Raw genomic sequence first — 15,890 nt, 5'->3', positions numbered from 1 at the left:
ATTAACTGACCCATTTATCCCTCAAGCCAAAAATTCAATTAATACAATTTAGTTTTCAAATAATAAACAAACTCCCCTGCACTCAATGAAATTACTATAGTCAACATAAACATGTACGATTCTTAATATTACAAATGTGAGGTTTCAAACTTGCTTCATTTATTGAAATTGTACGTATGATTTATGACGTTGTTGAACGCGATTGAAATAAAGTCGGTAAGTCGAGGGTCGACACAAGGACCATTCTGCCTTTTTAATCAATAAGAAGAATAACATAACCACAGGTTAAGGACAAGTGCAGAATGCGGAGCAGAGAAAAAGGAGGAGAGACAGTAAAAGATAAAATAAGACAAGGAGGAAGAGTCTAGAGACTGTCAAGCATGAGAGCATGACTCAGTGATGTGGAAAAGCCGCAGAAGGAAAGAGGCCCTGCTGATGCTGAAACATCCAACCAGCTCTGAGGAAAAATCAAGCAAAACTCTTCTTTTCCTTCAACAGAGACACTGTTGAGCAGCATGACCATCGCAGCTCAACTGTGTGTGCATCACAGGTCAACGCTGCCCAGGGTGAGTTTCAGCTGGAAGCCCTCCTAATTATTCCTAATGGTCAGGAGGCCCCCTACTCAAAGGTAGTGACCCTGTGTCTGGGTTATTAAGTGAGTCTGACCTCAGTGCTAATGAATGAACAGGCTGGATTCCTCATGGTGCTGTTACACAAACCGAGACAACGGAAGATTAGCTTGTTTTTCTTTTAATCAGTTTGACCTGTGACTCATTTTGCCCTCAAAAAGGAGAAAAAAAACACACCTGAAAAGCAAGGTGGACTCTCTTTGAAGTGTAACATTGATGGATTACTGCGCTGACATACATGCTGGGGAACACAATGTGGATGTAGTTAAAAATGTCATCCATCCCATCTTGAAGCAAAAACACACGGCAGGTTTAAACACGACTAATGACAGCGTAGACGAGGAAATGGGGGATTCTGCCATCGTAAAATGTTGCTATAACATCATCCTGTCTTGTGAGTGAAATTAAAAACGTGCTGCCTTTAAAAGACAGAGAAAACATTCAGAAATCTACACTGCAGGTTTTTTTCTATCCACGGCAGGTGACTAAAATAAGTAACTTATATGACATGGATGCAGTCATGAGTTACAGGCTCGGAGTGTGTCGGGTCCCCCTCTCCCTACAGCTAGATCCCGGGTGGCCCCCGTGGAGGCGAGAGGCCCAGCTGTCAGCATAAAGACAGGACCCATGCATGCGAGAGAATCGCTCCCAGTGAAAAAGCTGTTGAGTGTATCCATTATTCAGCAGACGAATAGTTACCAGCGTTCACTGCGGGGCTCGATTACAACAGGGCTTTTAAAGAGACTCGCTGGGTATGCCTATTAGTCCCTGTAGCGGCACAACAAACCTGGTGAAAAGTCCCTGGGATCAAATTAGGTTTGTTTATTTTCAATAAGGAACCATGATTCATGTATTCCCTGCGTTGCTGCAAAGACAGCGCACTAATAAACAGAGCTAAATATAATACCTCACTTGTTTACCGTCGTCCGTCTCTGGACTGAAAACCACTTCTGTGCCGTCAAAATCCAAAAGAATTCCTTCAAAATCAATGTTGTTTTGCAAGAGCGAAATCCCTGACATCTATCCTCACAGATCAAAAGGCAGACTGTTGTCCATAGTTTATAACAGACTATGTAGTAAGTGTGTAATCTGCTAATCGTCCACACACACACACACACACACACACACACACACACACACACACACACACACACACACACACACACACACACACACACACACACACACACACACACACACACACACACACACACACACACACACACACACACACACACACACACACACACACACACACACACACACACACACACACACACACACACAGGATTTGATGTGCCTCCCTGAGATTTATCGGAGGAAAACAAACACTCCCCGCGAAGGAGATGGTATTAGATAGTCATAGTTTAGTGGGAAACGTCTTGAGATTACAAAAGAACATGAACATCAGCCTGCGCTCTTTTTCATACTGAGGCAAATGAGATCTAAATGGCAAGATTATTAAATCTGAAAAGGAGATGAACCATGCTGACTGGCTGATGAGCTGAAATGAGCACCGTCTTCAGAGAGCAGACTTTTATAATGAAAGAAATTCAATTGTAATTTCTGCAGTGCGGCACCCAGCAGGGATATGTTAACCCCAACCCTTTAGTAAAAGTGAGAGTTTTCTCTCTAAGTCGCACCCCCTCCCGTCACAGATGCACAGTAAATTATTCAGCAATGTTTTCTTTCACTTTTTTTTTCTTTTTAAAGGATGCATCTGGCACACTGTGCCCAGGAAGAGAGGTCATCTGCTGATGCTAACATAAGGCAATAGTGCCCTCCAATTCTGACCCACCAGGACATCCGCTACATTGAGGCAGCCGACAAGGACATGAAGCAACCGGGGCTTGTCTTCGCCGCCTCACACACCGAAACACACACGGGTGCAAACAACAATCTGAGTCCCAACAATACTTGAAAGAAGCTGCAACTAGGGTTATTTCCATTATTAGCTAGTCTGCTACTTTTTTCGATGATTCATTAAGGGTATCAAATTAGAAAGAAAGAAAGTTCACATATGTGATAGGTGTTGGGGAAAATAATAGTATCTTCTGATTTGTTGAGAAATCATTGTCAAGCACAAATTATTGGTTTCCTTTTTATTTTACGTAAACTGTATAGCTAGACAAAGCCTTCTTTCTTCGTGGTAGACTATGATAGATCCTGAAATGAACACCTCTGTAGTTGTCCGAGAATCTGAATCAGTAACTGTGGCTCTAGAATCAATTTCAATACTATTAATTTGTGAGTGAAAACTGAAAATCTGTACAATCTTTTTAGTTTAAGTTTCATTATTTGAAAAATGGAGGACTTGTTTCAGTTTCAATCCTTTGCACATTGAAATAAGCCCAAAAATCAGATTTAAAACAAAAACAGAGGGGATAAATATGGTTGGCTTTTTTGTAATATAAAAGCGAATGTAATTGATGTTATCGCACTCTGTCAAACTGTGACCGTCACAGTATTTATTTATATTCCCCCTTTCCATTTGTTGTATGAACAGAAATGTTGCGTTCCAGCATCCTGCAGAAAGGTTAAAATGAAACTGCCTGAACAGAGATGCACCTTCAAAGTCAAAACAGAGCAGCGTAAGACAGGTTTGTGCAAATAAAAGCGAGACAGTGAAATCTACCAATGGGAGCAAAAAGGAGGCTTCACAGAGAGGTTTGATGGCTACCTGCAGGGCATGAGAGACAGGAAAAACACTGTGTGTGTCTGTGTGCTGTGTATACCAAACAAACATTTAGATTCTTGAGAGATCATCAGCAACTATTTTCTCTGTGTCACCTTGGATGACTTCTGGCTAAAGTTAACTTTGGTAGCTTTAAAGCTCTGCAGCTGTCAGCTCCTTTCAACCAACACACGGCAGCTAGGAGAAACATACTCATCTCTAACAGGAAACAATCCCAGGACAGGGGAGAATAGTTTTGACATGTTTGACAGAAAAACCTCACGTATAAAAATAAAAATATATGTGTAATGATTTGATTTTATTTGCATTGCTTTACCTCTTCGTTCTCAATATTTAGAGTAGCCAAGCGAGACTGAAGCTGCTGGAATCTCAGGATGAGCTCTCCATTCACCGGTGGCTGCACTGAGATCTGACACACCTGGGGGAAAAAATAAAGGAAACACATTGTCTGTAATCAGGAATTGAAGTGACAACCCTCTGAAATAAAAGGCATTGACGTGTCCTCTGTTTTAAACAAGATGCAGGCACTCAAATTATTCTTCAATTGCAGAGCAAACCACAGTGACGTTTCACAGCTGAATGCAGACAACAACAGAGTGTAAACAGACATGATATCAGCGTTGGCAGTGCCAGCAAAACAGTAAAACTCCCAACACATGTGGAGCTTCATGACTGCAGGGGGAGCATTAACACACGATTCCTCATATTTTGTGCCCCATAAAACCTGATCCAGCAGCTCAGACGCAGTTAAACGCTGCACTTAAGCTACTGAAATCAGACCTCCTTAAGTCTGAGACCTTTTTTTAATCAACTCCAACTCATGTTACTCAGTATATCTGCACTGCAACACAAAAAGTAGAGGATAGGGAAACAAAACTTTAAAAACTTGGTATAAATGCAGTTTTTTTGTTCAGTTTTTCCTCACAGCTACTACTGTTGACCAATATATGTACCTCGTCTCCCATATGAGGCTGGAACTCAAACTTAGCCGGTGGGCAGAAAGCCGTTGGGTACATCTCCATGAACCTCTGTCGGTCACTTCGGGGGTCCAGACTGTCCACAGCGTTCTCTATGATGTCAAGACCCTCATGCCGGGATGTCTCCAGGTTGTATTCGGCTGACAGGTAGGTCCGCAGGGCCCGGTTCAGACTGGCGTGGTACCCCAAATCACAGCACTGGTGGAGAGGAGAGAAGAGGGTCAATGGGATCCTACAGGTCTTATACCATACAAGAGCTGCTGCGACCAGCAATAATCTTTCTTGTTTTCATTGAAAAACTGCCAATTTTTTCTCTCCTTGTAATAAGAAAAGTGAAAATCACAAACTCTATAAAGCATACGTTTACATTATCTTTTTTCTTTTTTTAAAAAAAATATTTTTTGGGGGCTTATTGCCTTTAATCGGATAGGACAGTGGAGAGTGACGTGGGAGAGAGAGTCGGGGTGGGATCCGGAAAGGACCACGGGTCGGGAATCGAACCCAGGTTGCCGGCGTACGGTGTAGGTGCCCCAGCCAATTGCGCCACGGCCAGGGCCTACATTTTCAAACAGCTTGTTTTGTCTTATCCACTATCCAAAACCCCAAATACATATATAAAATATCACATAGGAAACATTCAGATTTCACGGGAATCTACAACTTGAGCACTCTGTGGAACTTTACTTGAAAAACGACATAACCTCATATGGTACTACAGAACACGTTTCTTAGAAGTAAGTCTAAGTTATGTGTGCAAATGAACGGGTTATAAACATTCAGCAGGATTGCCTCTCTGTTACACAACTTTTCCTCAATATTAATAAATGTTTCCTCCAGGAAAGTATGCTGATCTTTAATAACTAAAACCTTGGCCAAGGTCTCTCCTAGGAAGACACACAAGCCTCAGGCAACCCCAAAAACACACACACACACATAGTTACAAACACAAATGCAACATGGCTTGAGTGATTGTTAAATTTAATACCTCCCCAAAAAGGCATGCACACTTAATTTTCGATGACAAAAAGTCCACTTCATCAATAAACAAATGTGTGCGAGCGTGCTCCTACAGCTCCCGCAGAGCGCATCCAACACACAGCAACACACGTACACACACACAAACACACACACACACACACACACACACACAGGTGCGATGTGAAGGCTTTTGAGCAAAGCAGGCAGAGGGGTAATTTCAGCACACAGCATGCGGCTGAAGAGAGGTTGCATTCCTCTTCTCCTTCGGTCCTGTCTTGAATATTAAACCCCAAAATCCTGGCTAAAAACCTGGCCTCCACCCATTTCCTTAGAAAGGCCACAGGAAATAGCATATTTAGTTTATTTCTCGAACAAAATAACAATAATAACACAGGTAAGCTATATTTTAAATAAGCAAAAAGGTCAAACAAACACATTGCGTAAAAGAAAGCGTGGGGAGACGTGATTCTAAAGTAAATGGAATGATGACCCACAGCTGCACATGACAAAATTAAATGTCTGAAAGATGTGGAAATACATGACAACTGTGACAAAATGTCCGGAAGACAGAGTAGACTTAATATAATAAATGGGTTTTCAATAATGACATGAATAAAAGGAAGTGAGGAAAGAATATTTTTCAACACAAAAGTAATAAGCTGCTTTAATTCAGCCCTGCACTGTCATTTCCATCCCACAGTCTGCTGTCCTGAGATCGCTTTTATATCAGAGCCATCTGCTGAAGTCATCAGCCTCTCCTCTGATCATGAATGAAATCTCTTCTAAGAGTCTGTGAAAGAAGAAACCCTGAATAGCAACATGTCTTCTGTATGAAGAGCATAAAGAAACATAATAACATCTACCTCATTCTGCTGTAAAGGCTCCTGTTTATGAAAGTCATGAGCAAAATGTTCCCAGTCTCAATGGAGACAAAAAGATGAAGCTGTCTCCAGAACAGGGCTGACAGAAGCATGTGGATTTATACTTACATCAATTAAGTCCGACAAGTCATGGATGTAGTATTTGAAGACGGAGGAGTTTGACGCTTCCAAAGTCAGCAGGTACTCGTTGCGCGCTTTGATCGACTTCAGCTTGTTTTCGGAGTACTTGGCTTGACGCTGATGAGAGAATTAGAGGCAGAAAATGAGACACAGACAACAGCAGAGCGAAAAGAAGGAGGATGAATTTAATGAGTCGAGAATTGCCTTTCTGAAAAAGTGCCTGTGCTTTCATGCTTTCATCTTAGAGCTGAGACTGGAATTAATGGCAAAACAACAGCTTTAATAAACGTTACAGAAGAAATACGTACAATTATGTTAAAAATAGCACAAAAAAAGGAACGAGAAGAAAAGAGGCATAAACTAAAAACAGCCCTTGTGGCCTTCACTTCAACCTCTGCCTGAGCCATCTGTTTTTATCATACACTTCCTCTCTAGTAGACAAATACAAGGCAGTGAGTTAGTCACCATCTTCTGACCAATGATCTCTGACTCATACTTCCAGATCGTCCATATTTCTAACACTTGCCAAATGCATTCCAGGAAGAGCCACACTTAAAAAGCAATTGAAATATTTGTTGCAGAGATTAAATAGAAAGCAGGCCTGTTCTGAGAAAACAAAGCCGGCTCTTTGGTCGTGAAAACACTCTCAGTCTGCTTTGCTTTTCTCAGAAAACAACATGCTGTGGCCCTGATGAGGCAAATTTCCTAATCAGATATTTTAGGCGCGTTTGAACTACTTAAACAAAACATCAAATGGAAAAGTGCATGATGTTGCTACTAATGGAGTTTAAAAGCAATTGTCACAAATGTGATTAGATTTCTAAGTGGTGTAATCGTTCTACCTTCTCCTTCATCTTCTCGATCTTTTTCACAGAGCTGCGCCTCTGGTATTTGTCCTCCATTCGGATGCTGAAGACGGGTTCTCCCCTGCCGATCTGCTTCTCCTCCTGCTTCTCTGCATCCTTCAGCTTGCTCTCGGCGCTGATGCTCTCCGTGTGGTACATGTGGTACGTCTTCATCACCTGCAGACAAACAAAGCGGTCAATAAGCTGCTAAAATATTTATTAGAAAGGGCCCTATTATGCTTTTTGGGGTTTATTCCTTTCCTGTTGAGTTATATTTAGGTTTTTGGGCATGGGAATGTGTAACATTTGCGCTTCTATTGGCTAGCACTCATACTCATTTAAGGGGCATCTTTCAGAGCCTTCCAGCTAACCAATCAGAGCAGACTGGGCTCTGATTTCAGACGGAGGGTGAAAAGAGGTGCTGCAGCACTTCTTAAGATTGGCAAAGGGCAAGATCCCCAAAACGCGTAATGTTTGGTGAGGTCAAAGGTCACAATAATCAATCTTCATAGTGGACACTGACCTTTTATAACCCACAACTAAGGTTTCCATTCTTTGACCCTGTAATTCATCAGCTCTCAACTCATCTCACAGCTGGCAGTTTGTCTCTCCGTAAACCAACAAACCAAAGACAGATTCTCTCTTGACTTTTTATACGAGGCCCCGCATACGACCACAACCACCACGAATCACTGCACCTAAATCTAACATGCGGCATTCCTTGATCTGTGTTTCGGCATCTGGTTTTCACTCTGGTTGAGGTTATAAAGCAGTTGGTGTATCTTTGACAATTAAGCTCTATTTTGTTTTAAAACATGATATACCTTGTTAGATCCAAAATGTATTTCTGTCTAACATACAGTATATATGGTTCTTAAATATATCCATATAGGTATCTTTTTGTGATGCTATACTGAAAAATAACTTGAATTTGCCACCCCCTAGAGTCGTCAGATACTAGAGAGAAAGCTTGATGATAAACAACTAATAATAACTACTTCCTAAAGTCTGAGTCATCATCTTCAGAGTGAGTTGGAATTACAGCGTTACTCATAGACACTCCAAGAACCCATTAGTTGGTGACTCAATCGTGGAGTAGCAGGTTAACCACAAACACTAACAATGAGTTCTTGAGCTAGCGAGTAAAAAAGTCTCATTAGCACCGGTTTCCTTTGAAAGGAGGACTGACACATGTGGGGCCTCGAAGGAGGATGCAGATTAATCACTTTCTTTGGGAGAAAAGCGTAACCCCGTTGACGATAACATGGAGTCATCAGCAAGAGTGGTGAACTCAACAAGCATTTACATGATTATCACACATTTCTATGTAAATAAGTAAACATCTCATGGTTGTAGGCGTGGAGAGAAGGACAAGGGAAAGACATTACTTTATTTGAAAGAAGTATCCTTAAAGTTTTACTAATAATGATCCAAACATTAAAAACATATAAATTGTCAAAATCTATATTTGTATCTAATCTTTTCCTTTGAATACATTCATCAATATAGTCAACAAATCAATTATTGAAAGGAAAGTTATCACCATTTCGATACACAAAGTAATACTGTATTTTGTGCCGTGGCAAAGAGAGCAGTTTTAGCCTCTCCAATCTTTTTTCCTGCTTTCCCTCTTTTCAGTTATTTAAAACGGAATATTTTGGGATATTGTACTGACAATAGAAAACATTTAAAGGCATCACCTTGGACTTACAGAAACTAAGTTAGAGATATATAATATATATATAGACCAAATCCTTATTAATCTATGTAGAAAAGCTGCTTCAGATTGCTGTTTTTAGTTGCAGCCACATTTGGAATAAAATGTGTTCAAACACAGCAAATGAACTATATTTTGTGAACCGTCTACATTTAGTCAAACTTTTCCTAACAATGAATATGTCTTCTGTAAAGCTACAAACAGGCTAAAAATAAATTCAATCTCCCTGGGGAAAGCGGTGATTTAGAGCACCCGTGGTTTAACCTGAAATGAACCAACTCCAACAAACCTGTGCATGCAATACACTCGTCTGCACAAAAACCTCAACGTCAGTACAAACAGAGTCCCACCCTTTTCAAAATCCAAACATCTTTCCCCCAAACTGAGATATTTCTGCACGAGTGGAACAACGAAGCAAAGCGAGATTTGTCTGCAGCGCTCTGGCTCTGGTTGGGTTTGGCTTAACTGGAACCAGTTTAAAGATGGCTGACTGACCTTGGGCCCTGTACTCCTCACTTACTGGTCTGGAGCCTGCCGCTGCTATGTTTACTTTGGTGTTTCTTTTAGAGGGACATATTTAGAGACGGAGCAGACCTGTTATTTCATTGGCGGGGTTCGACTTTGGGACTGCGGCTGTCTGATGCAATAGCTCCTGTGTGTTTGAGATTACAGTGGGGCAAAAAAGTATTTAGTCAGCCACCAATTGTGCAAGTTCTCCCATTTAAAAAGATGAGAGAGGCCTGTTATTTTTACCATAGGTATACCTCAACTATGAGAGACAAAATGAGAAAAAAAAATCCAGGAAATCACATTGTAGGATTTTTAAAGAATTTGTTTTCAAATTATTGTGGAAAATAAGTATTTGGTCAATAACAAAAGTTCATCTCAATACTTTGTTATATACCCTTTGTTGACAATGACAGAGGTCAAACGTTTTCTGTAAGTCTTCACAAGGTTTTCACACACTGTTGCTGGTATTTTGGCCCATTCCTCCATGCAGATCTCCTCTAAAGCAGTGATGTTTTGGGGCTGTCGCTGGGCAACAGAGACTTTCAACTCCCTCCAAAGACTTTCTATGGGGTTGAGATCTGGAGACTGGCTAGGCCACTCCAGGACCTTGAAATGCTTCTTACGAAGCCACTCCTTCGTTGCCCTGGCGGTGTGTTTGGGATCATTGTCATGCTGAAAGACCCAGCCACGCTTCATCTTCAGTGCCCTTGCTGATGGAAGGAGGTTTTCACTCAAAATCTCACGATACATGGCCCCATTCATTCTTTCCTTTACACAGATCAGTCGTCCTGGTCCCTTTGCAGAAAAACAGCCCCAAAGCATGATGTTTCCACCCCCATGCTTCACAGTAGGTATGGTGTTCTTTGGATGCAACTCTGCATTCTTTCTCCTCCAAACACGACGAGTTGAGTTTTTACCTAAAACTTCTATTTTGGTTTCATCTGACCATATGACATTCTCCCAATCCTCTTCTGGATCATTCAAATGCCCTCTAGCAAACTTCAGACGGGCCTGGACATGTACTGGCTTAAGCAGGGGGACACGTCTGGAACTGCAGGATTTAAGTCCCTGGCGGCGTAGTGTGTTACTGATGGTAGCCTCTGTTACTTTGGTCCCAGCTCTCTGCAGGTCATTCACTAGGTCCCCCGTGTGGTTCTGGGATTTTTGCTCACCGTTCTTGTGATCATTTTGACCCCACGGGGTGAGATCTTGCGTGGAGCCCCAGATCGAGGGAGATTAGCAGTGGTCTTGTATGTCTTCCATTTTCTAATAATTGCTCCCACAGTTGATTTCTTCACACCAAGCTGCTTACCTATTGCAGATTCAGTTTTCCCAGCCTGGTGCAGGTCTACAATTTTGTCTCTGGTCTCCTTTGACAGCTCTTTGGTCTTGGCCATAGTGGAGTTTGGAGTATGACTGTTTGAGGTTGTGGACAGGTGTCTTTTATACTGATAACGAGTTCAAAAAGGTGCCATTAATACAGGTAACGAGTGGAGGACAGAGGAGCCTCTTAAAGAAGAAGTTACAGGTCTGTGAGAGCCAGAACTCTTGCTTGTTTGTAGGTGACCAAATACTTATTTTACCGAGGAATTTACCAATTAATTCATTAAAAATCCTACAATGTGATTTCCTGGATTGTTTCCCCCATTCTGTCTCTCATAGTTGAAGTGTACCTACGATGAAAATTACAGGCCTCTCTCATCTTTTGAAATGGGAGAACTTGCACAATTGGTGGCTGACTAAATACTTTTTTGCCCCACTGTATGTGTGTGTGTGTGTGTGTGTGTGTGTGTGTGTGTGTGTGTGTGTGTGTGTGTGTGTGTGTGTGTGTGTGTGTGTGTGACTTCCCATAGGGGCTAAAGCAGGTCATATCTGGAGTGTGCACCGTGGTGAAAGTGACCCATATTGAGTTTGGAGTTACACGTTGTTGTGTTTGGAGCAGCATGCCCAAAATCCTCTGTAGTGAGGAACTGGAGACTGTGTAAGCAAACCGAGCTGCTTGTACTCCATCTCTTGGGAACCAGCAACAACTGCCTCTACTAGTATCTATATCTGTGTACAGCCCAGGATGTGATTATCAATACAAAGGAAGGGTAGGAAGCGTTGACAAAATGATTGATTGATAACACATGATCAAAGATTTGCAGAATGGTAGGATTATATTAGTTTTTTTCATACATTCATTATGTATTTCTATGATGTCATGTTTGTAATTGTCGATGCCTGTGGGTGACCATAAGTCATTGTTGGAGATTTTAAACATTAATTTAAACAAGCAGTTTTTTTAATTTTGCAGTTGCTTGCTAGTCATTAAATAACATTGACATTTGTGATTCAAGATCACTTTTTAAGCCAGTCAAATGGTCTAAGAGAGTGCGAGTCCAAAAATATTTTACTGTGGCAGGGTTTTGGTTCATGAAGGACCTGTGACCATTTCTCAAAAGGTTAGTTTTGCTGTAGTTCCTCCAGTATGAAGTCATTGGTAGCTTGCAAAGCAATGATTTTGAAGAAGCTTGCCCAACAATACTTAGGGTAGACTATATCGTACTATAAACCCAAAGCAATCCTATATAAACAACATGGCATACATTTAATTTGATTCCAGTCATCCTCTAAGAATACACAAGCATCTGATGGTCAAAAGACATTTGTCAGGCAATAAACTAGGCTAATAGGCTAGCAGGGCTGACTGGGGCGATTAAGGCAGAGGAATTAGCTATTGATTCATGATTTGAATACTTTTTCCTGCCAAGGTCATAGCAACATGAAGACAACTTCCAGCAAAGGCATTGAACAGAGAAGATTAAACATCTTCATAGAAACCAGGCAGCAGCTATGCAGCTGATTTAATGCTAAAGTTTGATGTTCTGTTAAAATGCTAATCCTCTGAGAACTTTAAACCTCTCGGTTCAAAGGTCTGTAGCCGCAGCTACGTTTACCGTTTTTTGTTTCTGAAAATATATATGGTGCTGCCCCTGTAAGCCAGTGGTCTATGAGCATGCCATGTAATCACAACATTCCTGATTTGATTCCCACTGAGGACTTTGACGCATGTAATCTCCCACTCGCTCTCTCCCCAGGCCTCCTATCTGTCTCTGTCAACGTTTGAATGAAGGCAACATTGCCAAAAATAATTTTCTTTTTTATTCAAAGAAAGCAATATGTATCCACAAGTTGTTATCTGGCTCCAACCACCTGGTGTGGCTTTGCATGCATTTGTTTTGAAAAGCAAGCAAACAAATCTGATAAGAGCCAATAAAACAGAATATGAAAACTAAGGAGTCGAGCAAACATGATGATGAACCTTCGCAGTTTGAATATCCAGGTCATTTAGGTAAGGGTGATTCGGTTTCAGTTTTGTGTTGAAAAAGAGATTAGACAGACTTTCCATTAGTTACATAGTTTCCTATTTGGTTGAATGTTTAATTTGTTATTCCCTCGACATCTCCAAGCTACATGGATAAAGACTCCAAGCTGTGAGAAGGCAGTTAGCTCAATGCTATAAACCAGTCTCCACCCCAACACAGACCAACATTCTTGAATTAGTTTAACAAAAAGAAGAGTTATTACTACTTACTGTGTATAGCTCATTAAGGACCTTCATTAAGTCTTCCTGGAGCTGAAAAGCTATTTCCTTGCTCTGAAAAAGAAACACAGAAGAACAATTAACGAGACCATTCCAACAGATCAGTAACGTGAAACTATTAAATACACAAAAACAGTTTTCCCAAATAAAAATCAAGGTTTATACCAAACTCAAGCCATTTCTGATTTTCCATTATAAACACTACTTTTATAAAACTGTAACATGATCAGTCTGTATACTGTATATTTAATACGAATGGCAGACAATGACCAGACATTGACCCGTGGTTTGAATGGTATAAAATAAAAAGCAGAGCACTGGATTTATAACCCTGTGTCAAACACAGAGTTTCTGAGTGAATGCAGTATCAGTGTCACAGCGGTCTTTCCACTCTAATCGTCAAACACGGCTCAAGTTTCACCCCTTCCACATGCTTAACACATTATCTGGCTCCTACGCCTCAATGTAAAAGATTTTTCCCAAATATGTTAACTCAATCAGCCCTACCACAAGGCTGACTCAGTAATACTATCACACACTCATACACACACACACACACACACACACGCCCACATTAATGCACCTCTCGGTTGCCGGATACAGTTTAACAGTATTGCTGTGATGGATTTAAAGGGGTTTTCACTATTAATTTGACAGCAGAGCTCCCATATTTCCTTCACACTGACACACATTCTGTGAGTCATGACAATGAAATTTCTCTACAATTGATACTACGCTCTGCTACCTGGATGATGTTACAGCCCCCGCACCGCACTCCAGGTCTTTCTTTAACCCAATTATGCCTAGACAAATCTCATTTTGGGAGCCTCTCTCAGCAAAAGGCGGAAAGAAGGTTCTGTGAGGGTATTGAACGACCGGGTGTAGTGGGATAGAGTAGTGATGCACTTCTGATCAAGTATGGAGTGCATTGCATTTTTAAAGGTCAATGATGATCAGAATGAACTAAAACTATAGCTACTGCAATAAAACATTTTAAAAGATATGTTGTGGAGTTTTTCTCCAAAAGTAGCGCTATGGATTTATTTTTGTATGAGTGGGTACTTGATTTAATGTTTCCCTTCAGGTGGGCAAAACAGACAGGCAACACAATACACAAGAAATTCAAGGAATGCAGCAAAGAAGGCAAGAAAGAAGAGTGCAAGCCTCCATTAGAAATGCAGGTTTAAGTTTTCCATTTAGACTTTTTCTATTTGTTTATTGAGGAACACACACACTTGCTTGTCCAAACGGAAACGCAAAATGTGATTTGTGAGAAATACTGAACCTAAATGTAACTTTTGTTTGTTTACAATAAACACAACTACTGCTTAAAGGTTGGAGAAACTGTGAATGAAAATGTCTTTACATTGTACAAAGTTAATTGTTAGACTTAAAAAGGTATTGTTGAATAGTGTAAGCTTTGTAAAATATGCACTATAGAGCATTTATAAATCATGGTTGCACTTTATGGCAACCACGATGTATGAGCACTCAATATTCAGTTATTAGCTTTAGTGTTCAATGCATACACATGGGTATGCTAAAACAAACAACATTGCATGCATTTGCACATGCCATTGTTCATGGCAATAATACCCTACGCAGAGCAATGTATTGGATTTCCTATATTTCCTGAGATAAGATGAGTCACACACACTGTGACTTTGCAAACGTCTTGCCTCATGGGTGTTGGAGACAAGCAGCCCTATTGAGGTCACACACCCTACTGATCCAGGTGACTCCCCAAGCATGTTTTTTCTAATGCATAATAACACTAATACAAACTCTCACTAATGCACTTCACAAGAACAGGTAAAGGTGCACAATGTACTAGAATACGAATAAACAGCAAAGAGGATCACACTTAGTTACAGGATGCCATGATGGTGACTTAAATTAGAGCGTAATGCTGGTTCTCGTTTGATTGGCAACATCTTCCCAACCATCACCTTACTGCCACTTCCCTGATTGGTAGCTCTTACTTAACCGGAGTGCAAACTGTGTGTAAGCCAAGATAATCACCAGCACTTGGCAAGAGTCCAATCAGGCATGTTGGAGAACAGCGTGTAGATAAGAGAGCCACAAAAAATGACTTAGGCTGCTTTTTCACCAACCCAGAGCCAGAGCCAGAGTTGGAGCCAATAAAGATCGTTTTTTTCGTGTTTCCAACGCAGCGCCGCCGACTTCAAAGCCGAAAAAACAGATCTTTCTGGCCTCACTTAAATCTTTGGTTAACTAGATGATGATCTAGCCGTTGATTTAATATTAGATCCATATTTGTATTTCACAAAACATGACAGTTTGACAAAAGTGCATTGCATATCATAAAGGATCATAAAGACACAGGCCTTCTCCTGTGGGAAAACCCATTAGCAATCTTCAGTTTAGAGGACAGAACCTTTGACTATCTGTCACATTCAACACTTGTCAGCTCTTCTCCATTGAAAAGGCTGGGAAGTGATCCAGAGCTCAATGAAAAGCCTTCTCAGGGATCACATGAGCTGTGAGTGTGTATGTGTGTGTAAGGACTGAGATGAAAAGTAACAGGGCATTTCACTCAGAGCGCCTTCCCCTGAAAACCTACACCTAACACAATTCTTTAAAGAAATCTGTGAAATTATCTCTTTTAAAGTGTAGCTAAATGCAACACACACATATATTGTGTACTTTAAATTACAAGCAATAAGGGCTGTTCACTAAACGCTGTGTTGTGCAATTGATGACGTTGATTTAATTTGCTAAACTTACCCTCTTTCATTTTAAAGACATCTCTGTTAGGGGGGCTTCCCATTGGGTCTAATTCATTGAAAAAACTCATACCATCTGTATTCCAACCACATTAAAAAGATGAAAAAACTCAGAGAGGAGAAACCAGCCTTTGGGGAGTGGTGGGTTTCATATTGCCACTGACATTAATCATGGTATAGAGATTGCAGTTGTGTACCCTGCGGG

General features: G+C 40.8%; 1 protein-coding gene across 3 annotated transcripts in view; it reads right to left on the bottom strand.

Annotated features, from left to right (window-relative positions):
* srgap1a (SLIT-ROBO Rho GTPase activating protein 1a) overlaps positions 1 to 15,890 on the bottom strand; it is an 80,436-nt gene that overhangs the window by 26,313 nt on the left and 38,233 nt on the right. For all 3 annotated transcript variants that reach the window (XM_063897991.1, XM_063897974.1, XM_063897982.1), the window contains exons 4-8: positions 12,930 to 12,992; positions 7,123 to 7,302; positions 6,269 to 6,397; positions 4,278 to 4,499; positions 3,641 to 3,742 (exon numbers count right to left, since the gene is read on the bottom strand). In XM_063897991.1, coding sequence (XP_063754061.1) covers positions 3,641 to 3,742; positions 4,278 to 4,499; positions 6,269 to 6,397; positions 7,123 to 7,302; positions 12,930 to 12,992 — 696 coding nt within the window. The remainder of the gene's footprint in view (positions 1 to 3,640; positions 3,743 to 4,277; positions 4,500 to 6,268; positions 6,398 to 7,122; positions 7,303 to 12,929; positions 12,993 to 15,890) is intronic.

Source organism: Eleginops maclovinus, chromosome 2 (genome assembly GCF_036324505.1).
Source record: "Eleginops maclovinus isolate JMC-PN-2008 ecotype Puerto Natales chromosome 2, JC_Emac_rtc_rv5, whole genome shotgun sequence".
Lineage (NCBI taxonomy): Eukaryota > Metazoa > Chordata > Actinopteri > Perciformes > Eleginopidae > Eleginops > Eleginops maclovinus.
Note: the sequence above shows the minus strand (reverse complement) of the source record. Positions and strands in the feature narration are given on the sequence as shown.